Source organism: Hevea brasiliensis, chromosome 7 (genome assembly GCF_030052815.1).
Source record: "Hevea brasiliensis isolate MT/VB/25A 57/8 chromosome 7, ASM3005281v1, whole genome shotgun sequence".
In the NCBI taxonomy this organism is placed as follows: Eukaryota; Viridiplantae; Streptophyta; class Magnoliopsida; order Malpighiales; family Euphorbiaceae; genus Hevea; species Hevea brasiliensis.
The window spans coordinates 2,062,682-2,089,228 of record NC_079499.1 but is presented as its reverse complement, the minus strand read 5'-3'; the positions used below and the strand labels follow the sequence as shown (position 1 = coordinate 2,089,228).

The window sequence follows — 26,547 nt, the reverse complement described above, 5'->3', positions numbered from 1 at the left end:
AAATTTAAAATTTATTATTATTGTTTATCAAGTTGTTACAAATTAAATTTTAATTAATAATGAATAACATTTATATAATCAGTAATTTTATTAATAAATTTAGTTAAAATATAATAATTTTATTGATAATAATATTAATTAATTTAATTATAAAAGTGACAAAGAGAAAAAAAGAAAAATAAGTTAAAAGGGTAAATTTATTTATTTTTTAATCTGAAAACTTGCTAGTGTAAGTTAAATAGACTTTTTTTAATAAAAAAATAAAATTAAGAAATTTTATTTTAATAAATTTAAATTAAATAATTAAAACAAAATTACCACATAAGTTGGAAAAATATATGGTACAATTTACCTGAATTATAATTTATATTTTTGTGTTGATAAATTTGGCTTTGGAAGGTTGTACTTTTTGACAAAATAGTCATTTTTGAGAAGCTAATTGCAAGGGGTGATTTTTGGGAATTATAACTTCTTTATTTATTTAATTAATAAGAAATTAAAATAAAATGATTTTTAAATAGGAGTGCTAACTTTTTTTATAATATTTATTATAATTTTATATAATATATTAATTACAAATTGAATATACTTTTTTAAAATAAAAAATTCTTAGCTAATCAACAAAGGTTAAGCTTATTTAGAAGTGGATGGAGTGTAGATTGGGATCTCATACATTGCTCTCTCTAATACCAAAACACAAAAGCCTAGATAATACAAACAAAATTATCCATAGTGATGCGAAAATAAAGTTGTCAAAACTTGCTAAACATATGATTATAAATCAAAATTAATTTTTTAATAATATTAAAAATATTAAATAATTAATGGGTATTTAGCATGAGTGCTTTAACACTTTTATCTTTTAAGCGAAATCGAGTATCCGACCTCATGAATGGATAAGATACTAATTGGGAACGTTTTACCCGTTATCTTTTATTTAAGAATAAGTTTTTAAAGTAATCAAAGGTTTTTCAAGATTTAAAAATCATAAACTTGCATTTGGGAAGATAAAAGGTTTTTAAAGTATGATATTTTGAGGTTTTCGAAAACCTCTAAAAATCTTTATTTTTCAATATATCAAATTAATGGGTTAATAAAATTTTTTCTTTAAAATTTTTAAATATTTTAAAAAAACATTCTCTTTCTCTCAAATATTAAAAAATTATAAAGATTTAAAAACTATAAAAAATCATACTTTGAAAAATTTTATTTTATAAAATCTTAGTTTATTTAGCGTGAACATTAAAAGAAAAAATTTTGAGCAACAATTTAAAAAACTTGAACGACATGTCGAAGCACAAGATTGGACTTATGTAGCCCATGATTGAGCTAATAGATTTGGCTAAAGCTTGTTTAATGGAGTTTCCATTAGAATATCACACATGGATTTGTGTGGACTGAAATGGACTTTTATTTGGTTTTTGTATTTTTTTTAGGAATTATATATATATATATATATATATATATATATATATATATATATATATATATATATATATTTAATATTAGAGGTGAAATTATAATCAATAAGGTTTAAATTAACGTGTTTGTATATAAAATTATATTCTCAGCTAATGTGAAAACACAATATAAAGGGAATATGGAGGTGACTTGGGAGAAAACAATAGTAGATAAAAATAAAACTTAAAATTAATAAAAAAAAATTATTGGACTGACAATATAATATATTTAAATGTTTATATTATAATATAAGAGATAAAAAAAAATAAATTCTAATACTTTCTCATTTATCTTAATAAAAAAAGAAAAGTAAAACAGAATAATACATAAGCATATATAGGAGTTGAGTAATTAAGGAGAGAAGGAATTATTTTGACTAAGTCATATATAGTAGCTTTAGTTGATCAATCAATGCTGACAAATTGTATTACATACTATGGTAATGGGTAGTTGTTTGATGCCACTTTTCTTGTGAATTTTTTATTCAATTAATAACAATATTATGCAGAATTTTCTTCTATATTTATATAAATTTACAAAAGTTTTCTTGAAAGATTGGATTAGGGTTTTAATATACTTAGCTATAGGATCTTTCTCATATATATTACACACTAGAAAAGAAATCGATCATGTTGATAAAGTCAAAAATAAATTTATTATCTTAATTAGTTTACTTGAAAAATGATAGATAGATTATAGATTACAGATATAGATTAACAAATATATGAATTTTAATTGTTAGAAGAAAGAATACAAGTAATGAAGAAAAGGATTGTGTATTTGTCTGTGTCTCATTTACAGAGATATTACATCTATTTATACATGAGAATATGAACTAATTTGGACAAGAATAATAATTGCTATAATTATGCTACACAAATCTCCTATAATCATGCTGATTGCTGTAATTATGTTACACAAATCTCCTATAATCATGCTGATTGCTGTAATTATGCTAACACCCCCCCTCAAACTCAAGGTGGTAGCACAGGTGCCAACTTGAGTTTGCTTAAGAGATCCTGAAAGCGAGCGGGAGGATGCGTTTTGGTGAATATATCAGCGGTTTGGCTGACAGAGGAGATAGGAATCAAACATATGGTGCCATGAGCAACATGATGACGTACAAAATGACAATCAATTTCGATGTGTTTGGTACGCTCATGAAATACATCATTATGAGAAATCTGTATGGCACTTCTATTATCGCAATGAAGTATTGTGGCAGAAGAATGAGTGACACCCAAATCAGTTAATAACCACCGTAACCAAAGTAATTCAGATGTAGCATCAGCAAGAGCACGATATTCAGATTCTGTGCTAGAACGTGCAACAACAGTTTGCTTTTTGCTACGCCAAGAGATAAGAGAATTACCCAAGAAGAAACAATAACCGGATTGTAGAGCGACGATCCGCCGGATCACCAATCAACATCGAGTAGCGGATAATACTAGGGAGGAGGTAGCGGAAAAGTGCAAACCATGAAAAAGAGTGCCTTTGATATAACGAAGGATTGGCATCGCAGAAATGAGTTGATCGAGGAGCAGACATAAACCGGTGACGGATGAACAAAGATATGAAATATCGTGTCGAGTAATCGTGAGATAAACAAGACTCCCGGACAAGTCATCGATATAAAGTAGGATCATCAAGAGGAGTGCCATCACGAGGTGTAAGTTTGCAATTGAGCTCCAATGGGGTTGATACTTGTTTTGCTATCGATGATGCTGCCGAGAAAGTAAGTCGGATGCATACTTGGCTTGAGATAGATAATAGCCATCAGAATTTTGAGAAACTTCAAGGCCCAAAAAATAGCTGAGAGAACCCAGGTCTTTCATTTCAAAATGTTGATTGAGATAATGTTGTAACTCTAAAATACCAGATGAATCATCTCCTGTTATTATCATATCATCAACATAAAGCAGCAGAAGAACAATACCACCGCTATTCGGACGAGTGAATAATGCAGAATCATGTGGATTAGAGAGAAAACCAAGTTGAGCAAGAGTGGAACTAAATTTGGCAAACCAGGCCCTGGGAGCTTGTTTTAATCCATATAAGGCTCGCCGAAGTTTGCAAACCTTATGAGGAGAATGATAACCAGGAGGAGGATGCATATAAACCTCTTCTGTTAAATCACCATGAAGAAAAGCATTTTTAACATCCATCTGGAAAAGTTTCCATTTACGAACTGCAGCAATAGCTAAGAGACTGCGAATAGATGTTAATCGGGCCACTGGAGCAAAAGTTTCCTCATAGTCGATACCATACTCTTGAGTGTACCCTTTGGCTACTAAGCGAGCTTTGTAGCGTTCAATAGTTCCATCAGAACGGGTCTTGATTTTGTAAATCCATTTGCAACCAATAGGAGTCTTGTTTGGTGGAAGATCAACTAAATCCCAAGTATGAGTTTTCTCTAAAGCCTGAAGTTCATCACCATAGCTTGTCGCCAAAGAGGTCGATTTGCCTCACGATAAGAATGATCCTCATGAAGGGTTGCAATAGTACAGTAACAATGAAAATCACAAAGATAATCAGGAGTATCTCTTAAACGGGTAGAACGACTAAGAGTAGTGCTAGGAGGAGATGCAGCGCAGTCTTTGGATCAACAATCGTGCCGATTCAACAGGCGGTGTAGTTGGGCTAATATTGAGCACATCACAATCACCTGGATCAGGACTTGGAAACAGCTCTTTGGAGGAGTCAGTGAAAAATAGAGAGTCAGTATTGACAGAGTGATGAAATTTGGAAAGAGAAGAGAACATAGTATTTTCCCAAAAGGTAACATGACGAGAGATGCGTAACTTATTAGAAACAGGATCCCAACAACGATACCCTTTGTGTTCAATGCCATAACCAAGAAAACAACATAGACGAGCACGGGGTTCTAATTTGGTATGTTCATGAGGTTGTAAAAGAACAAAAGAAACACATCCAAAAGGTTTAAGGATGGAATAGTCAGGAGGTTGTCCAAACAACTTTTCAAAAGGAGATAAATTATGAAGAACCAAGGTAGGAAGACGATTAATAACATAAACAGCATGAAAAGCTGCTTCTCCCCAAAATTTTTCTGGACATGAGGCAGAAAGAAGAAGAGTATGCGTCTGAGAATCAAGAATATGGCGATGCTTGCGTTCGCTCGCCCATTCTGTTGAGAGGTGTGAGGACAAGAACGTTGAACAACGGTGCCTTGTTGACTAAGAAATCAAGCAAAGAAGAATCCGATATTCCATGGCATTGTGCATTGGAGAATTTTAATGTCACAAGAGAATCGAGTTTTAATCATTTTTGCAAATGTGATGTAAATTTGTGATAACTCGGATCGATGTTTCAAAAATATATCCAAGTAAACCGAGAATAATCATCAATAAATATTACAAAATAACGAAAACCATTTATTGAAGAAATAGGAGAAGGACCCCAAATGTCGAATGAATTAAACCAAAAGGAGTGTCCAAGTAGTATTATTATGGGAAAAAGATAATGCAGGTTGTTTTGCAAGCTGACAATTTAAACAATTAAATGACTCAAACTTAGTAGATCCTAATAATCCACGAGAAATTAAAGGTTGAATTTTACTGGTAGAAGCATGACCAAGACGAAGATGCCATTGGTGAATGGAGGAATTAGGGATTGTAGCTGAGACACAAATCTCGAGGAAGATGTAAAGATGTAAGCTCAAATAATCGACCCACTCTGCGACCCTCCCAAGAATCTGTCGTTTGTGGATCCTGTGCACTGGACACCATGGTGAGAAAAATAACATTTAGTCCTTTTTCACACAACCGACCAATGAAATAAGATTGAGTGCCAAATTAGGGATATAATAGGTGTCGGGAGATGAAGATTTGAGGTAGACACATGACCGGTATGTGTGATGTTCATTTTAGTACCATTTGGTATGGATTGGTGGTAAGGAAGATACAGTTTTTGCGTAAGACAAGAATTTAAGATTAGTGGTCATATGATTACAACATGCGAGTCAAAAGCCAATAAGAATTACCGAGTGGCGGACATGGCGGCAGGAGAATTAGAAGAGATAACTGTTTGAATAGTGCCTCAAGATCACTCATGGTGATGGCGGTAGAGCCCTCGATGAGCAACAGCGGTGGACAGAGAAAGATCCGTGCTTTGAGACATTCTTGAATTTAGAATGCCCTCCTTTTGATCTTGGAGGCGTGTGGGACAATGTTCAAGAATATGACCGTAACCATGACAATATCGCATTTTATGGTAGGACAATATGCAAAAGCATGACCAATTTGATTACAATTCTTACAGAGTTGATTGCCGATTACGATGTGAGGATCGAGTAGTTGCAAGAGCGACTTCAAATTGAGGAGTTTTATCCAAACGAGACGAGTCTCTTCAAAAATAATCTCTTGAATAGCGTTCCAATGATGGGAGTGGATTTCGATGTAGCAGGACGCTCGAACGGCCTCATATTACGATCGAAGAGCCATTAGAACTTGAATGAGATGAAGATGATCTTCACCGATTTTGGCACGAGATATTTGATTCCAAATAGGTTGGACACGGGCAAGAAAATCATTCACGATTGACTCGCTTCTTGTTTCAGATTATGAAGAGTAGTCCACAACCGATAATAGTGGGCAAGTCCATGGTCCGATATCGATTAGCCAAAAATCCGCATTTCTTTTGCGAGTCATAATTAGCAAACCGGATGTGGATGGACGAGACAGGTATTGCGAAACGGTGATGATCGATGATTTTTACTATCCCAATCCTCAAGACGGTCAACAAATTTTGCATCGGTTTCATCGTTCTCTCTTGTCGGCGTAGTGATATCTCCGGTAACAATACGCCAAAGCTTGCGACCTATCAAAAACTTTTCATTCCTTGAACCCAAAGATTATAGTTGGAACCGATCAATCTGTTGCAATAGGTTTTGAAATATCAGATTTCTCCATTGATAACAAGATGAGGAGAAAAAAAAAATGGTATAATAATAGGTATGAAAGAATGAACCAGAACAGGTTGTAGAGAGAGCAGAGAGACCTCAAAAAACTAGAAATAAAAGTTTTATGGCTCTGATACCATGTTAGAAGAAAGAATACAAGTAATGAAGAAAAGGATTGTGTATTTGTCTGTGTCTCATTTACAGAGATATTACATCTATTTATACATGAGAATATGAACTAATTTGGACAAGAATAATAATTGCTATAATTATGCTACACAAATCTCCTATAATCATGCTGATTGCTGTAATTATGTTACACAAATCTCCTATAATCATGCTGATTGCTGTAATTATGCTAACATTAATAAAGAGTTAAAAATAATAGTTGTTAATCATATTTTTTTTATCAGGGTATTTTTTATGTTCGTTCTAAGGTCTATAAAAAGTTAATTTTTTCAGAATTAATGACTATTTTTCTCAATAATACCTTATTTAAGGATGAGTCTTGCACTACACCTAACACTGTTGGTAATAATCATACATCTTTGTATAATAAATTATTATTGTGGTGAAGTAACTATTAATTTATTAATAATATTAGAATATTTTTAAAATTATAAAATTTTAATTTTAAGTTGAAGTAAAGAAAAAAAATTGTAATTGATTACTTTTAAAAGTAGCTAACCAAAATTAAAGGTTTTTTTTTTTTTTTTTTCTAAATGGTAGAATCTATTGATGAGAATTGGTTAACTTTCTTAACATACACAAAATATTAGGGAACCAGCTTTTTGATAAGTTTATATCAAAATTAAAAAGTAAATAATTTATTAGTCTATTATTCCTTTAGCATCCTTAATTAAAATTTAAGAAATTTAATAATTTAATTAATCAGTTTTAATTTAATAGTATTAGTGTCGTTTTTGAAATGCCTAAGAAGTTTCAAGTTGAGTTAAAAAATTAAAGAAGTTATAAATGTGTAGTTGAAAGATATATTGATGACATTATATATATATATAGAGAGAGAGAGAGAGAGAGAGAGAGAGAGAGAGAGAGAGAGTAAAGGGATTGGGGAGTAAGGATTCACTCTAACTCTATTAGGTGGTGATACGCTTTGGATCATTGAACCAGGTTAGGCATGTCAACATATAATTTTCAAAACTCAAAATTCCCACTTGAACAAATTAAAGGAAAAAATTGACCATATGCATTATGTGCTCTCTATAAATAGAGCAATCTACTTTCTGTTGCTTACAAGAACCATTTTGTAGTATTCCTTCCATCTTTTTGTTAACATTAATTTCCAAAGAAGAAAATGAAGATTGAAGTCGAAATGATCTCGAGTGAGCTAATCAAGCCATCTTCTCCAACACCTGACCACCATCGCCATCATCGACTTTCCTTTCTTGATCAAATCCAAATCCCAGTTTTCATGCCTTTGATCCTCTTCTACCCTAAACAAATCAACACAACCAACATAGAAAGATGCAACCAAGCAAAGCAATCCCTCTCACAAGCTTTAACCATATTCTACCCGCTCGCCGGACGGGTTAAGGATAACACCTATATAGATTGCAACGATGAAGGTGTTCCCTTTGTGGAAGCCCAAGCCAATTGTCACCTCTCAGATTTTTTCCAAAATCCAAATCCTAGTGATAACAACAAGTTCCTTCCCTTTGAACTTGATGATGTGAAGGATTTAGTTGCTGTTTTCCAGGTTACGTACTTCAAGTGTGGTGGGTTAGCCGTTGCTTTTGGCTCCTCACACAAGGTTGGTGATGCCTTGTCACAATTTACTTTCCTCAAAAGCTGGGCTGCCATTGCTCATGGAGATACAGATATTGCTATCCCTTCCTTTGATACTTCCACTCTCTTTCCACCCAAAAATTTATCTGGGTTTGAACCCAGGAATGTGATTGTAAAGGATGTTGTCACAAAGAGGTTTGTGTTTGATGCTTCCACCATAGCAGCTCTTAGAGCTAAGTATAGCAATAATGGCAGCCGCCCAACAAGGGTAGAGGCTCTATCTGTTTTCATATGGAGCCGGTTCATGGCAGCAACTCAGGTAAAAGATGAACCTGATAAGCTCTACACAGTTCTTCACGCAGTGAATCTGAGGCCAAGAATGGACCCGCCTCTATCAGAGTTGCATTTTGGGAATATCAGCAGGATAGCCATAGCAGTGGCCGACATGGAATCTAAGGACGATGAGTGTTATGGAATTCTGAGCAAGATGAGAGACGCCTTAAGAAAAGTGAACCTGGACTATGTGAAGGATCTCCAACAGAGTGATGGCCATTTGAATTTCATGAGAAAGCAGTCAAAGAGAGTGGCCAAAGGAGAGATTGTTTCTTTTAGCTTCACTAGTTTGTGTAAGTTTCCTGCATATGAATCTGATTTTGGGTGGGGAAAGCCCGTATGGGTAGGCACGGCTCGCTTAACTTTCAAGAATCTAGTCGTCTTCTTTGATACGAAAGAGGGGCAAGGTATAGAGGCATGGGTTAACTTGAAGGACAAAGATATGGCTAAATTTGAGACTGATAACGAGCTTCTTGCACATGTTTCTTCAGGTAGTCCAAATTACCTCTAGACAAATGGATGCATAATGGGCAAAGTTTGCTTTTATTTCCAAGCATATTATCTTTAGTTTGAATTTGATCATCAAAGAGTAGTGTTTGTTATTTTTTCTATTTAAGTTCAATTGAAATTTCAACTTGAGAATGCACAACATTTGTAAATTTAACTTGCAATAACCATGTTAAGATTTAAATTTTATTACCTCATCTATTATTAAGTTTTTGTTGCCAAGTTCAAGAACAGAGAAATAATTGAATCTCATAAATAGTAATAAATTTAAAATACAAATAGTTAAATCTCACTATATTTCTTATATCTCATTAGATTTATAGCGAGTCAGGCATAGATAATAAAAATCCTCGAGAATATAAATGTAGTATATTTAGTATATGTTGTTGGTGTCGGGATACAATTGAATTAACATGGGAAAATGCTATGGAAAAACTTTGAGCATGGAATGAAATCCTTGGATTGAAAGAAAATAACAATAATATATAATAATGAGAAGAAAAAGTCAGAAGGGATTAGAACAAAATGATGGTGATATTAATATGAGCCTCTTATTTCAGTAGATTTCATGTAAATTAATTATAGATACCCTCTTGTCTTGTAGCATATTCGTCAACCGTAGGAATTGAATGAGAAACTTTCAAGTTCTTCAACACAATTAATTAATCAAAATTTATTAATTAAAAAAAAGGGGACAGATTTAACTTTGATAATTGATAACTGTACCGATTAAGACTTCAAGTTTGATTACCTCATTTAAGTAGTGTCTCATTGCCGTGTGCTCTGAGCCATGTTTCTTCACTTAGAATGCTTTCTCTAAAATAGTTTTTTAAAAGAGGCCAATCAATTGGAATTTAGTTAAAGAATTTTATATTAATTATTTTCCAAAAGACATATGAAAATCATAGAAAATTTTTTTCTATATTATTAAAAAATTTATTCAGTGTAATTATTAAATATATAATAAATATACTTTAATTATTAATTATGATGAGACTCACATATATAAAACTCACCATAAATAATTATAATACAATATTCATACATATAACGGTTGCATATTACATATCTAATCCATAAATATGTTCCATTTGAAAAACGCTACATATATATATATATATATATATATATATATATATAAGTAATTAATATGTGATGGTCAAACATGAAACATGGAAAATACTATATGAAAAACCTTGAGCATGGAGCGAAATCTTTGAATTTAAATAAAAAGAACAAAAATAATGAAAAAAAAAGTCAGAAGAGATTAAAACAAAATGATGGTGACAATACAAGCTTTGTTTTTTTTTTTGAGCAAAAAGACAATACATATAAACTTCTTAATGCAGTAGTTTTCATTTAATGAGAAACTTTCAACTTCTTCATATAATATATCCCAACATCGATCCCTTGACTTTTTATGAATTATGACATCCATTTCTTTTTCTTAAATTAAATTCATTTGATACTTCATGGGAATTGATATAAATGAAGACTTCAATTAATGTTCTTAATTAATTAATTAATTGCATTATATTTTAGGAAAATTTTTAGTTTTATTTTTTTGTCTGTGTAAAGAAAACTCTATAATCTTTTATTTTTATGTATTAATTTCTATAATAATAAGATCTCTGAATAATAATTTTATACAATTGACAATAAAATTTACCAAATTCATAATTTAAGGATGCATGATTTATTTTCTAGCATGATTAATTCTGCAACGTCTAAATAGCCCTTTTTTTTATTTAATTTCAATTAGAATTTTAAATTTTATGATTTTAAAGATAATTTTTATTTTATTAATTAAAAGGTGATGGAGTGTGTGATGACTGAGTTTAGAATTTCTCATTTTTAGGATTTTTCTTGTTTAATATCTTGTTCATTATAGTCTCATGATATAAAATATATGATATGATTTACTTATCAAATATATGAGTTTTATATATTTATATTTTAAGTTCATGATCAACCGGGTATAAATAAGAAATTATCCTTTCTTAAATATTTGTTTGACATTGAATTTGTTAGGATCAAATTGCTTTTCTAAATAAAAACATTATTGAAATATTATTAAGAAAAATAGTTTGAAAATTTTATTTTATTATTTTAATATTCTAATAACTAAAATTTATTAAATTTAATTTTAAATTATTTTTTAATACTCAGTTCTAAAATTTTTCTCAATTAAATTCAATTTATCATAGTTTAAAAATACAAAATGTATAATACAACCCTTATTATGAGCTTTTTGATGGGTGAGGACCGAACTCAACATTCTTTTTAGTCAAAAACCATGATCTAATGAGCAATTGTAGCATTCGGATTAAGTTGGATAGAAATCCATTTTGCATTAATAAATTTAAAATATTTAAAATGAATTAATAAATTTTAAATTAGTAATATTAAAATTATTTTTATGTTTTGAATTCAAATTTTAATAAAAATAAATTATATAAAAAATATTAAAAATAAAATTATAAAATATTTAATTTACTTAAACCTGATTAATTATAGAATACCATAACTTGTACCAATTATTTAACTCGTGGGTAATTAATGAATCATTAATCTTTTCCTTATTTTTCAAAAGAAAAAAACATAAATTGTCCGACTTCATCCTTATCCCGTTTACTTTCATGGAGACAATCATTTAAATATATCTATGACATTTTATCAACGAATTAAATAAAAGATTTTATAATTTAGGTTTAATTTATTATAAATCTAAGATATAACCAAAAAAAATATAAAATATACATATAAATTCGTAAATCAAGCCACTAAAAACACTTTCATTTCACATGGACGGCCAATTCGTGCAACTTGTATCTCTATTGGAAAATTCTTGCTCTTCACCATAAATAATGGCTCAATATTGTTCTGTAGCATAGCAATCCATCTTCAGAAGCCATAAGCTACTTTCAAGTACTACACTTTGAATCTCCCCTCTCACAGGTACACCACACCAGCACAATATTAGATCTTCATTTTTTTAGATTAATGGAGGAAGTTCAGGCTATCTCCAAGGAGCTTATCAAGCCATCTTCACCCACCCCTCACCACCTTCGCCATTACAAACTCTCCTTTCTTGATCAAATCTCAGTCCCAATTTTTATGCCTTTGGTGCTCTTCTATCCTAGAGAAATCAACACCAACAACAAAGAAAGATGTGACCTGATCAAGAAATCTTTATCAGAGGCTTTAACCCATTTCTACCCTCTAGCAGGACGAGTCATAGACAACATGTACATTGACTGTAATGATGAGGGTGCCCACTTCGTGGAAGCCTGCGCCAAATGCACACTTTCAGATATTCTTCAAAACCCAAATCCTAGCGATCTCAACAAGTTGCTTCCATATGAACTTGATCATGTTAATGACTTGGCTGCTGTTTTCCAAGTCACTTTCTTTGAGTGTGGAGGAATGGCCATTGGTTTTGGTATGTCTCACAAGGTTGGAGACGCCTTGTCTTTCTTTATGTTCCTCAACAGCTGGGCTGCAATTGCTCGCGGGGATAATTCTGTATCTGTCCCTTGCTTTAATTCTGCCTTGCTCTTTCCACCCAAAAACATTTCTGGGTTTCAGCCCAGAACTGGGATTATGAAGGATAACATTGTCACAAAGAGGTTTGTGTTCGTTGCCTCCACCATTGCAGCTCTTAGAGCTAAATATTCTGATGATAGCAGCAGTAAGTCCCCGAGACGCCCAACCCGAGTTGAAGCCTTATCAGCTTTCATATGGAGCAGATTTATGGCTACCACTAAACCTGAAGCACATAGTTCTGATAAAATCTACACAGTGCTTCATGCAGTAAACCTGCGGCCAAGAATGAATCCGCCTCTACAAGAGCTGTATTTTGGGAATATTAGCAGGATAGCAGTAGCAGTGGCTAACATGGAAGCTAAAGAGAATAAGAGTTATGGAATTGTGAGCCAGATGAGAGATGCCATAAGAAATGTGAACCTGGATTATGTGATGAAGCTTCAAGAGCGTGATGGGCACTTGAATTTTATGAAATACAGGGCTGAGAAAGTCATGAAAGGAGAGGTGGTCTCTTTTAGCTTCACTAGTTTGTGCAGGTTTCCTATATATGAAGCTGATTTTGGGTGGGGGAAGCCTGTGTGGGTAAGCTCGGCTAGCCTGACTTTCAAGAATCTGGTGGTGTTCTTGGACACCAAAGAAGAAGATGGTATAGAGGCGTGGATCAACTTGAAGCAGGAAGACATGGCTAAGTTTGAAGCTGACAAGGAACTTCTTGCACATGTATCTCCAAACCCTAATATGAAGATTTCATCCTTTTAATTAAGCCTCCACAGGCCACAAGGATTTTGGCTAAATTAGCTTTTCATATATATATATATATATATATATATCTCAATTTAGCTAGGTTTTAATTATAGTTTAGGAAAATTTCTTACTGTTAAAATATCCAACCAATAAAAAATTATTTATATATATTTTTAAGTGAATCTACCATAATTTTAATCAAAATAACAATTATTGATTGGTTTGGGTATATACTAAAACTTGCTAAATATGTCAGCGACGACCTCATATGTTTGTTGGCATAAGTGTCGTTTTACAATATATATATTTATAGTAAATTTTTAGATGCATCTGGTATACATGCATTTTTACTTACTAAACAGTTGATCCTACATTCTTATTTTTCTTTGTAGTGTGACTTTTTTAAATTAGTTCTATGTTTTTAAAAGAATTTTACAATTTTATTCATTTAAATAATTTTTTTAATTATTTCATCTCTTACTTAATTGATTGAAATTTTTCATAAGCCAGAATATGCATATACCTGCACCATTTTATAAATGATTTTCCTAAACCTTAATTTCATTAGAAGAATCCAAATTAAAAAGATATCGTTTCTGAATTTTGTGAAAGTATTATATTAATTTCCGTAAATTAGTAATAATTTAATTATCATCCTGAAGACTTTAAGTAGCTCATGATATTGCCTTCCATTTCCAAGTTGTTGTTATGCGTCTTTTCTTTCTCCAGCTAAAAAAACGTAGGAAAGTCTAACAGAAAACGCACTCTACCCTCCATACCCAGCAGAAATTTTTGAAGGTTGACATTAATTTATTGCTCTTTTTTCTAATTGGTATAATAATAATAATAATAATAATAATAATAATAATAATAATAATAATAATAATAATAATAATAATAATAATAATAATAATAATAATTGATATTTATAGTAATAAGATGAGCGGCTACAATTTGTGGCTGCTTTTGCCTTAAGAGCAGCAATACTTGGAGGCACCAAACACGTATCTTCTTGTTGTAGGCTTGCTTGCTATGGTCTTAATTAACCGCATCAGCTGGTAATATTGCCATCTGCAGCCACTGTAGCCCAGCCTTTCAGGAAGGTGCCAATGGTGGCTGCAACAGCAATCTCGTGGGAAATGTGAAGCACGATTGCTAATCCACCACATGTGGACAACTTTTCTTGACAAAGAGTAGAGGCTGATTAGTTCCAGGAAGAAATTGTTCAAGTACCTCAACATGTGGAGGCTGTCTCAGTAGCCCTGAGATGGGGCAATTAACATGAACTTCAATATAGAAAACCCCATCGTTGCCTTCAATTGAGCTATTGTCTTTGATTCTTCCTACAAGACAGTAAAAGAGACTTTTAATTCTTCTGCTTATAAAGAGTTCGGTCATTAATCATTCATTTATTCATGTTTGGATTTGGAATAAGGCCAAGATTTATAATAGTTTGAAGCCCATACCCTTATTTGAGTTCTAAATTTTATTTTTAATAAGGACAAACAAGTGTAATTGGCACACGCCAAGACAAAAACAAGTATGCATCACCCACAATTCTTTCTGCATCACCCAAAACTCCAAAACAAAGCATAAAAACATATATTTGTTGATGAAAATTTTCAAAGACAGGACTTGGGGGTGATGGGATTGGAGGGTACACTAGGATTCAAACAAGCAAATGCAAGCAAATCTCGATCACGTTCAAAAAATGCCATGTCTTCTTCAGTCAGAGTCACCCAAGCCTCAATTCCATCCCCATCTCTACCGTCTATCATTACAATAACATTCTTGAAAGCCCCAATTGGAACTGTCACCCACAAGGGCTTTCCCCAGCCAAAATCAATATCGTAGAATGGAAACCTGCACAAACTGGTGCTTATATAGAAGTCTATATTGCCATCTTGAAGTATGTGTCGTGCTTCCTTGAAAGATTCACGAAGAGCCACAAAAACATCATCTCCTCGAAGTTTCTTCACATAATTTTCACCAAAATCTTTCACCCCTTCTCTCAGATGACTAACTAAGCTTGCCAATTCTATCTCGCCCTCTGTAACCTTTGAAGCGAAGTGTCCTGCAAGGTTCCCAATAGTGTGCTCAGGCAATGGAGGTGTTATTCTTCTGCGTATATTCACAGATTGGGAGAGTATGGATAGCCTGAAATGCTGTGTGTGTGATCTTGAAGCATTCATTGCGCATTTCCAGATGAGCCCTGTCACGGCTTCAACTCTTGTTGGATTTTTCACACTTTCACTGGCAGCTTTAGCCTTAAGAGCAGTGATCTTCGAGGCTTCAAAGACAAATCTCTTTGTATCGTACACCTCTTTATTCAGCCTGGAAGTTGGCTTTGTGAACGAGAAATTTCGAGGTGGGAAAATAGATGCTGCATTAAATAATGGAAGCAGAGCCTCAGCCTGCAGGGTAGAACCTGCACCAGAACTAGCTCTAGCAGCCGTGGCTGCCCAATCCTTGATGAATATGGCCGCTGTAATTGCATCTGATATCTTCTGCGAAATGCACACCCCAATTGCCAACCCGCCACAGGAAAAACAATTGACTTGAACCTGTAGCAAACTACCGTTGCGTGCTTCTGGTGATTCAATTTCAATAGGAATCAATGTTCTTATCATCTGGGTATCAGGTTTTCCGAGAAACATTGAGAGAAAACAGTTGACTTGTGTTTCAACAAAAACAACCCCATAATCGTTACATTCGATTGATGTATCATCTTTGACTCTACCGGCTAGTGGGTAGAATCGGGTTAAGGTTTCAGATAACGATGTCTTCAAAAGCTGGGATCTTTCTGAAAGTGTAAGGTGGTGATTGATTTGGGCATTTATAGAGTAGAAGAGAAGCAGAGATCCATAACACACAGGAGCAAGCTGATCAAGAAGGGAGAGCTTGAAATTCCTGAGGTGAATTGGGGTTGGAGAGGATGGTTTGATGGTTTCCCGAGTAATGATCTCCATTGCCATTGCCATGTGGTTTTGCTTGCTACAACATCCTCATCAGCCGCGGAGCTTAGAGGTCTATTTTTAGGCCCCTCACCACCTTTAACAATCACATGTCCTCTGTTCGGCTAGTTATCAATACATCGAAAATGTTAGCCGTAGCTGATCGCTGTTCTATATTAAATGTTTAATAAAATTATATTTAGTTGTTGTTGTTGAGATGTGTAATGACTAATAAAAGTATATATCATATAATTTATTTAATTTTTAAATAAATATAAAATTATAAATTTATTACTTTATATTATTTATTTTATTATTAAATTAAATATATAATTATTAAATTAATATATTATATTATTTAAATAAATATATAATTATTAATCTATTATATTATATCATTTATTTTATTATTGAAATAAGAAAATAATTATTTTTTAAGATAATTAAATAATTTTAAAATATAGATAAAATAATAAAATAGTTATTATTGTTAATAGAAAAATTTATAATTAATTTTAAGTTTTTAGATATAAATAAATATTTTATATTTTATGTTATTAATAAAAAATATTTTAAATTAAAATATTAAAATTACAAATAAAAAATAAAAACATTAATAATATTAATTTTCAAGTTAAATAAAAAAGGATAATATGGTCAAAATAAAAAATAAAACCGAATCAGCTATCAGCTAATGAGAAACAGTTCTAAAAATAGAGCTGATACAAACTGCAGCTGATGGGTATCATATCAGTTACCCATCAGCTATCAGCTCTATTTTTTTAAACTTGTCAAACACTATAATTCACCTGTTTAGGTGTCCATTAGCTATCAGCTGCACCTAACAGGTAAATCCAAATTTCTTACTTAATAATTTCTCTGTTCTCATGTAAATTATTATTAAAACACAAAAAAAAATTATTTTTAATATAAATTATTATTAATTTTGATGAGATAAAGATCTAATAATTAATAATTAAAATATAAATATTATAAATTTATTTTCTTCAAAAGAATTTATAATAAAATTTAGAATTTAAAAAAGACCATTTTATTAAATATTTTAGAGAAGTTAGAAATAGGGTATTTTATAATTCCCTCTAAAACATAAAAAAAATATAATTTAATCTCTCTTTTTTATGATAAATTAGTTATTTTTTGAAATATATTTCTGTTAATAAAATTATCATTTTATTAAAATTTATCATTAATTAATAATAAATTAAAGAGATTAACTTAAATTTAAAAAATTATATTATTATAAATATTAAAACTATAAATATTAAATTATTATAAAAAAATTAAATATAATAAATTCAGCTATTTGTAATTTTTAATTTACTAATGTTGAAAGATTATTTTATTAATAAAAATTTATTTTAGGAGTTAATTTATTTTATATAAAAAATAAATTATAATTTTTATATTATATTTTAGAGATTAAATTAAAAATATCCTTAAATATAAATAAAATCTTAGCATTTATATATAATGAAAGAAACGTGTTTAATTTTTTGGTGGCCGCTGACAGATCACATGGGAAGAATAATAGCTTTAAGTTACTTGCTTGGTAAGCGTCGACTGGAACTCCATTTATCAGCCTTATTTTTTTTTAATTAATATTTATGAAAATTATCATCTAATTCTCATATTCTAATAAAATTAATTATTTAATTTATATATTTTAAAAAATATATTTTTAAATTTTTTTATTTTATTTTATTAAATTATTTAATCTATTCATTAAATTTTTTTATTAGTAATATTAGTTAAATTATTATTTAATTCTCTCTATTTAAAAAAAACTAATTAGTTAATGATAACATTTAGTTACTTTGTTGGTCTCTATGATTAAAAAAAAATAATATTTTAAAAAAAGATATTCTTAAATAAAAATAAAAATTTGATTATGTTGAGATTAAATCTGAATTTATATTTTGTTTTTAAATTATTCAAGTATTTTTATTTAATTTCTAGATAATATTTTTGTGTTTCTCTATTGGAAAATTATTTTCTTTAATTATTTAAAGATTTAGGAAAAATGATTAATTTTTTTCCGTAAATAAGTTGTATTTTTATTAACAGATGAAAATAAAGAGATAATGAGAAGAGAAGAAAGTAGTTGTAGAGGAGAAAAAATATAGTGCAAAAAAGAAATTAAAAGGAGAAAATTATGATAGCTTAGGTATAAAAATTAATTATGAGATCATATAGTTAATAAAATTATATTATAGAGAATAATTAACACGTTTTTTAAAATATAAAAACTATTAAAATAAATAGATTAAATAATAGTTTAATTAGTATTTATTAATAAAAAAATTAAACAAGAGATTAATCCGTTAAATAAAAGTAAAATTTAGAGACTAATTATTTTAAAAATAAAAAATTAAATAATTAATTTTATTAAAATGTAATAATTAAACAATAATTTTCTTTAATATTTACATAAGAACGGGAGATAGCAACCTTTACGGCCAACCTATTATTATCCCTTCATTATGCTTCAATTGAATTAAAAAAAAAATCCCAATACATTTAATACCTTGTGCTAGAAATTGTAATTAATCTTTTAATGAAATTTATTGAAGTCGGGATAGAAATAGTAATTTATAACGACTAACAATGTTATAATGAAATTTTTCTATCACAAAATTATCATATATATTTTATTTGTTTTATATTTATATTTTATTTATTGTTCTTTGCCAATAATAAAATTTACACAAATATTATTTATTAGAGTACACCAAAAATGAATTTATTATGCTTGGCCTTTCACTTCCAGAAAAGAGCTTGGCCTCTCTACTCGGTAATTCGCACGAACAATGACAACGACAATTAAATTCAACGCATACCAATACTGTAAAAAAAGGACCAAAGGCGACAAATAGTACTTACGTAAAGAAAAGACTCGGGCATGAGGGGATTATATATATGTGTATATATATATATATATATATTTTTTTTTTTCACCAGTAAAACAATCCATATACAAGGCCTATGGCCTAATTACCTGAACAGAGACTAGTAAAGAGGACCAAAGCTCTAAGACAAAACCCTAGTTCAAACATGTGTTGGACCCAAACACTGCGAAACAAAGGGTAACAATCAACAAAGTGAACAACTAGGAAGGCTGAATAGTTTTCGATCTAAACCGAATCGGTTCAATTTGATTTTTTTGATTCAATTAATTTGATTCATTTTAAGTTTTATTCATTTTCAATTATTCAGTTTGGTTTGATTAATTTTGTGAAAAACTAAAAACACCAGACCGAGCATAGCGCTGGTCACCCAAGTAGTCTTTTCCCCATCGAAAGTCGATGCCATAAAATGGAAATCTACACGGCCAGCTGGTGAATGCATACGAATAATCTGTATATTTTCTCCAAGAAGCAAGCTCCCTAATTCTTTGAAAGCTTTAGTGATAGTATTAATGTGCTTTGTAGACAAGAGTCCATGAACCACTGATATAATGTAAGATCCCATACAGGGAGATTGTTTTTGGCATGCTAAATTTTCCTATAATTATTATCTTATAAATGTAATCAGCTTACCAAGAAAAAAAAAAAAAGCTTTTCTTAAAATCTCATCTCTTCCTTGCATATCTATGTTAATCAAAGATCTAAAATTCAAAATGAAGCAATTACAAAGTCAACAGAAATAACCCAATTTTTAATTAAATCGATTAATCAGCATGAGAATTACAAAGGGTAATTTTCTTTCATATTTGAATTTGCGATGGAGTGCAAGCAAACACTGATAGCTACTTGGGAGTATCAAAGAAGCACTAATAGAAGTGTGTGTATATATATATATAGATATACCTACTTGCATGGCTCACGTACTTCTTATTTTATTATATTTTTATATATAATATTTCCAGAGAATTCTTGTGCATGCATAAACAAAGAACGTACTACTTTCTTTCAGATTACTAAATAATTTAAGTAATATATTTTAACACTTTTATAAGTAATTGCTTGCACTCCATTATAAAACATATAAAATATTAATTAATCTAACCTAAAAAGATGAATTAAGATCCTTATAATTTGACTTTACATGATTTTATGATTTTATTTAATGGGTGTAACAATTAGATCTATCTTTACATACACGTCCTGAATGATCGAATGTAGGGGCCATACTTAGAAGAATTGGAGTTATCTTCGTCCGTGAATGATCTATGTATTAAATATATGCAATTTTCCTTTTACTTTGATAATATATGTTCACAAGAAAGTCTTTTCGATGTTGATTTTGATTTATTACCAACCACCAATTGGAGTATGATATATTCTTTTCTATAAAATAAATAAAATTATTAAGTATAATGAATCAAAATTAATAAAGTTAAAGATTTTATCCTAGATGAAAATTATATAAAATTTAGACTAAAAAATGACGTATTGATTAAAAAATTTATATCTTTCATCATTAAGCGCAATCCATGAAATTCATCTTTTATGTATATAAGTTAAGGATTTATTTGACTTATTTATATTTAAATTAATCGATAAAATTATCAAAACGCAATAAGATTTAACCTTTTTTTTTTAACTGTTTGAGAAGAAAAAGAATTGGATGTCAACTCCCAAGCTATATATACATATATAGCTTGAACAAAACTGGTATAATTGGGAGGGAACTGCATGAGATTGATCTTTTATAGTATATAGCAAGAAGGGCTATGGAGATCAATGTCGAAATCATCACAAGAGAAACCATAAAACCATTTTATCCAGCAGCTCCCCTCAGCAATATCAAGCTCTCCCTTATGGATCAGTTTTCTCCTGCAGCTTATGGATCTATGGTCCTCTTCTATTTCTTGAACGGTAGCACCAATCAACACCTCACGGTTGCTGAGATCTCTCAGCGACTAAAGACATCACTGTCTAAAACCCTGACCAGATTCTACCCACTAGCTGGTAGAATCAAAGACAACACCATAATCGAATGTAACGATGATGGAGCTGTTTTTGTTGAAGCCCGAGTCGATTTCAGTCTAGAAAAGTTTCTTGAAAAACCTGAAGCTCGAGCTACAAGGAAATTCATTCCTGTAGAAACTGAATCCTCAGAAGCATATACAGGTACTTTACTACTTGTTCAAGCCACTTACTTTGCCTGTGGTGGGTTAGCACTCGGCGTATGCACTTCACACAAGATAGTTGATGCAAGCTCAGTTTGCACATTCATGAAAGGCTGGGCAGCCACAGCTATTGGGTCCGGGCAAGAAGCTGAGCTTCCATTATTTAATGCAGCAGCCACCTTTCCACCACAGAATTATCTCCCGTTTAAAAGATCAAGTGTCAACTTGAAGATAGATAAATGCGTTACGAAAATATTTGTCTTTGAGGCCTCAAAGATTGCTATCCTTCAAACCAAAGCTGCTAGTGAAAGTGTGAAACGGACAACACGAGTTGAAGCTGTGACAGCCCTAATTTGGAGATGTGCAACTAAAGCATCAAGATCAAAATCGAAGCATTCAAAGCCATCTGTTTTGGCTCAAGCTGTGGATATACGCAGACGGATGGTGCCTGTCATGCCTGAACACACCTTTGGAAACTTGTTGGGGCACTTTGCCTCAAGGGCAACAGTGAACGACATAGAATTGGCAAGCTTGGTTGTTCAGATGCGGAAGGGAATGCAAGATTTTAATGAAAATTATGTAAAGAAACTGCAAACAGGCAATGCTTTCATGGCTATATGTGAATCTTCCAAGGAAATAGGAAGCTTGCTTCAAGGAGAAAATATAGACTTCTATATAACAACCAGTTTGTGTAGGTATCCATTTTATGGGTTTGATTTTGGGTGGGGAAAGCCTGACTGGGCGATTTCTCCAAGGGATGCTTACAAGAATATTATTGCACTAATGGACACTAGAGATGGGGATGGAATTGAGGCTTGGGTGACTTTAGCTGCAGAAGACATGCAATTTTTTGAACAGGATCAAGAGCTGCTTAGTTTTGCTTCTTTGAATCCCGGTATCTCCAATCCATTGAAGCCCAAGATCACTTACGCTTGAAAATCTCAGAATTAATTTTGTTGTTGGCTCTTTGATTGCCTGGTTTAATATTATACTCTATAGATGCTGTATTTGTCACTGTTCAAAAACAAATGCCCCTATAGTAGATCACAGCCCTTTCATCCCACTAACGTTAAAATTTCATTATATGAGTGTTACGTGTTCATTACTTCAGTTTAGCGCATAATAAACTTCTGGTCCTGCCTCTGGATACCTAACTAGAATTTCCAAGAGGGTTGGGGTGGGCCAGATAATCCACACGACGGCTCAAAGAGTTTAGCAGGCTCAACCTTAGAGAAGAGCCAACGCAAGCCTAGCTCCACCAAGCGAATTTAGGTCATAGGGCGGCTCTGATAATGCATATAATTATAATTAGTAGCCCAAACGCACATGACATATAATGGCCCAACCTCTTTGCTTCCTTCAGTCCCAGTTCCACGCATATACCATATTTTCTTACAAAGCTGGAATTTTTTTTCTTCATTTTCATTGCGTTTAGATTTGATTTAAGGGATTTTTTACAGAAAATTTTACATATATATATATATATATATATATATATATATATATGTTCTTGATATGGTTATAGCAATAACCATAATGGATATATTATAACTGAAATGCAGCATGCCTGAATTATTAAATTAATTTGCATATTTACAAAATTAATTTCTTAAATACTTCATCAATGAAATATTATTATAAACTACATATTAAATTTATTACCTTAATTTAATTAATTATTTCATTAAGTATATTTTATATACTTAAAATTTTAAATATTAAAGAGGATTTCGTATGAAAAGAAAGTGCTTAAAATTTAATGCAAGAATTGTTATAATTTGATTGAATTATATATATGCAAAATATTTTAATAAAAAATATTTTGCTAAGTGGGTTTATTATGCTAGCTTAATAATTATGTGATATACATATTGAATGTAAAATAGTTAAAAATGCTTGATAATATTTTTTTTATAGACTATGATATTTATAAATTAATTAATTAAATATTTTACTAATTAAATATATTATAAACTATATATTAAATTTATTTAATTAGTTTAATTAAGTATATTTTATATATTTAAATATTTTATATATTTAAAATTTTAAATATTAAAAATCATTTTTAATATTTAATAATATAATTAATATCATTAAATTTTAAAAGTTATAATTAATTATAAATAAATATTAATTTTTTAAATTAAAAAAAAATATATGCCAATTGATGCAATAAAAAAACATAGGAAAATGAAGGGGTAGAAAACTCAAAAATTCTGAAAAAAAGAAAAATTTGCTTGAGATTCATAAGGGTCGTAAAGTATGAGCAAGAACATTGACCTTATTCTTTATTTATATTGATAGACACATCACACTCACAGGCGGCCCTGAATAGCATTCTGTTTCAAATATAAAGAAAATTGGCAGGAAGAAGACAATCTGTGTCACATGGAACATGGTAGAAGAAACACGAAATCCTTAGAATACACCAGCTGTTAATTACTTAGCTAGCTAAGAGGTACACTAGGATTCAGCGCAGCAAATTCAAGCAGCTCTTGATTAGATTCGAGCAAGGCCATGTCTTCTTCACTCAGAGTCAACCATGCTTCTATTCCATCGCCGTCTCTAGTATCCATCAAAATAGCAACATTCCTTACTTCTGTGCTTGTACTGCTCACCCATATGGGCCTTCCCCATCCGAAATCAGCACCATATATGTCGAATTTACACCAGCTAGAGCAGACATAGAAGTCAGTATGATTACTCTTGGCAAGCTCTCCAAACTCCTTAGAAAAATCACAAATTGCTAATAAAGCTCCATCCTCTTGAATTTTTTTCACATAATTTTCACCAAATTCTTCCATTTCTTTCCTTATTCTACCCACTAGCTCTTGCAATTCTAGCTCGTTATCTTCAATATTCTTTGGACCAATGAACCCCACGCAGTTGCCCGAGTAGTTTTCTGGTAAGGCTGGGACCAGCCTCTTACGCAAATTCACAGAAATTGACCATACTGATGGCCTGAAACATCCAAAGTTTGATCTTACCGCAGTCATTACACCTTTCCAGATAAGTCCCGACACAGCTTCCACCCTCGATGGCTTTGGCACGCTTGTACTGGCAACTTTAGCCCTCAAAGCAGCAAGCTTCGAGGCACTAAACACAAACCTTTTTGTGATGCACTTTCGTTGCATCAGCTCCACTGGGGTCATTGGAATTGACAAGTCTATTGGTGGGAAAATAGATGCACCCATGAATACAGGACGTACCAGTTCACTCGAGCTATTGGCTGTTGCAGCCCAGCTTCTAACGAATGTGTTTAATGTGGCTGCATCAGCCATCTTATGCGAGATACAAACCCCAATTGCCAAGCCACCGCAGTCAAAGAAAGTGGCTTGGACGAGTAAAAAATTACCCGTCGCTGCTTCAGGAGATTCTATACTCGCAGGCAGGAATTGCTTTAGCACCTCTACGTCAGGCTTATTGAGAATATCTGAGAGAGGACATTTGATGCGAGCTTCAACATATTTAGCTCCCTGATCTTCACACTTTATATAGGCATTATCTTTGAGCCTGCCTGCAAGTGGGTACCAGAGAGTTAAGGTTTCAGATAGCGATGTCTTTAGGTTTTGTGATCTTTCAGCACCTGCAGGGTAAAAGAGAATTATTGGTGTATAAGTGGCAGGAGTGAACTGATCCAGAAGGGAAAGCTTGAGGGTTTTAAGGTCAGGTGGGGTTGGAGAAGATGGTTTGATGGTTTCTTTGTGTATGATCTCAACTTTCATGGCCATAGCCATCTTGATCTGAATTGGTATTTGGACGGATGATCTTGAACACTTGCTCTAGAATTCTGCAGGGGGATGATAATAAGGGTTTATATTTATACTAAATTAAAATCAAAGTCATCCAATACTATTATCTCTCTCTCTCTCTAATACTATTATCTCTCTCTTTTGTATTTTAAATGACCATCGATGAGTATTTTCATATTTGTAATATATTTTTAAAAAGTCAACGAGGTAAATAAAAAAAAATAATCTTACTTAATTGAACGTCATGCACAAATTTAATATGGGAATTAAGCACATTTAATTAAGGTATTGATTAAGTGCAAAGCATTTCAATCTGCATGTTAGTACAGCTTACTCACAGAGCCCCATTGGAATAATAGAGCCTTCTCTAGCTAAAAAATTATTTTATATATTATTAAACAAGCAATCTGTAAGGGAATTATTTAATTAAATTTGAAATTTTACAATTAAAATATTTTTAGTTTAACTTTAAACTAAATTTTAGTATTCCCTACTAATATATTTAAAAAGATATATATTTTATTTTTTAACCATAAATTTAATTGTTAGTATTAGATGATGTTTGACTTAATAATTTTATTTTAATAATTATTAATAATAGATTAGAAAAACACATTTGACTAAAAAAATAAGGAAATAAAATTTTTCACAGGATTGCCTATTTTTATTGTAACACCCCTAATTTTTAAATTTATTATTTTATGGATAAATATTAATATTTTACTTTATTTAAATTTTAGGAAATTATTTGAAATTTTTCGGGTTTTAGAAATCGGGTTCGATTTTCCAAAAATATAAACTTTAATGATTTTAAAAAAAATTAATTTAAAGACCACGTGGCAAAATTAAAAATATATTTAGAGTCTACGAATTTTTCTGAGTTTTCTAGAATTTTTTTGGAATTGTTGAGCCTCGTTTTCGGTCCCAAGGCAAAGTAAAAATTCAAAATTTTATATCCTAAATCGAACCGGCCGAATCAAACCGGACCGATCAGACCGGCCAAATCGGGCCGGCTCCTTCTCCTTCTTCTTTTTCTTCCCGCGTCGCGTCGCCTCTCTCTCTTTTTCTCCCGTTTTCTCTCTCCTCTCACCTCCCCTAGCCTGCCAGCCGCCTCCCCAGCCTCCCCACCTTGCCGGCGCGCCACCCCAGCCTCCTCCCATCGCCGGCCGCCTCCTGAAACGCCGAGAAACGTCGCGCGAAGCAACGCGATGCGCAGTGCGCTGCTTCGTCTTCCTGGCCGAAATCCAGTTGATCCGGCTACCGATTGGGCCGGCTCTTGTGTCTAAACCCATCTACACCTCGAGAGCTTTCCATAGACACTAAGAACACGGAAATCCATTGAGCGATTTGTCCAATTTTTGTCCAGGAAGTTTTAGCCCATTTTGAATTTTGGGCTAGATTTCTCACAAACCGTGAACCCCACGAGAAAACCGAGAGTACCAGAGCGCTCCACTTGTTGAGAGCTTCGCGGCGATATAAATTTCAAATTTT

The 26,547-nt window shown here is 31.7% G+C and overlaps 5 protein-coding genes across 5 annotated transcripts; 3 read left to right on the top strand and 2 right to left on the bottom strand.

Moving 5' to 3' along the window:
• The first annotated feature begins 7,588 nt into the window (after nt 1-7,588).
• Nucleotides 7,589-9,100, top strand: LOC110655483 (stemmadenine O-acetyltransferase-like). The gene has a single exon (XM_021811795.2). It carries the CDS (start codon nt 7,695-7,697, stop codon nt 8,967-8,969), a length of 1,275 nt encoding a protein of 424 aa, XP_021667487.2. The 5' UTR covers nt 7,589-7,694; the 3' UTR covers nt 8,970-9,100.
• Nucleotides 9,101-11,740: 2,640 nt separating this feature from the next.
• Nucleotides 11,741-13,477, top strand: LOC110640502 (stemmadenine O-acetyltransferase-like). The gene has a single exon (XM_021791828.2). The coding sequence runs from the start codon at nt 11,969-11,971 to the stop codon at nt 13,268-13,270; it is 1,302 nt and encodes a 433-aa protein (XP_021647520.2). The 5' UTR covers nt 11,741-11,968; the 3' UTR covers nt 13,271-13,477.
• A 675-nt stretch (nt 13,478-14,152) lies between these two features.
• On the bottom strand, nt 14,153-16,338 carry LOC131181468 (BAHD acyltransferase BIA1-like). The gene has a single exon (XM_058149652.1). It carries the CDS (start codon nt 16,234-16,236, stop codon nt 14,878-14,880), a length of 1,359 nt encoding a protein of 452 aa, XP_058005635.1. The 5' UTR covers nt 16,237-16,338; the 3' UTR covers nt 14,153-14,877.
• A 4,499-nt stretch (nt 16,339-20,837) lies between these two features.
• LOC110640499 (BAHD acyltransferase At5g47980-like) lies at nt 20,838-22,384 on the top strand. Its single transcript, XM_021791820.2, has one exon. It carries the CDS (start codon nt 20,903-20,905, stop codon nt 22,235-22,237), a length of 1,335 nt encoding a protein of 444 aa, XP_021647512.2. The 5' UTR covers nt 20,838-20,902; the 3' UTR covers nt 22,238-22,384.
• A 1,128-nt stretch (nt 22,385-23,512) lies between these two features.
• Nucleotides 23,513-25,085, bottom strand: LOC110640500 (stemmadenine O-acetyltransferase). Its single transcript, XM_021791821.2, has one exon. The coding sequence runs from the start codon at nt 25,039-25,041 to the stop codon at nt 23,752-23,754; it is 1,290 nt and encodes a 429-aa protein (XP_021647513.1). The 5' UTR covers nt 25,042-25,085; the 3' UTR covers nt 23,513-23,751.
• Nucleotides 25,086-26,547: the final 1,462 nt, after the last annotated feature.

What these genes read in the sequence shown, in the direction of transcription:
- LOC110655483 (XM_021811795.2), top strand. Translation starts at nt 7,695, where the DNA reads ATGAAGATTGAAGTCGAAATGATCTCGAGTGAGCTAATCAAGCCATCT.
- LOC110640502 (XM_021791828.2), top strand. Translation starts at nt 11,969, where the DNA reads ATGGAGGAAGTTCAGGCTATCTCCAAGGAGCTTATCAAGCCATCTTCA.
- LOC131181468 (XM_058149652.1), bottom strand. Translation starts at nt 16,236, where the DNA reads ATGGCAATGGCAATGGAGATCATTACTCGGGAAACCATCAAACCATCC.
- LOC110640499 (XM_021791820.2), top strand. Translation starts at nt 20,903, where the DNA reads ATGGAGATCAATGTCGAAATCATCACAAGAGAAACCATAAAACCATTT.
- LOC110640500 (XM_021791821.2), bottom strand. Translation starts at nt 25,041, where the DNA reads ATGGCTATGGCCATGAAAGTTGAGATCATACACAAAGAAACCATCAAA.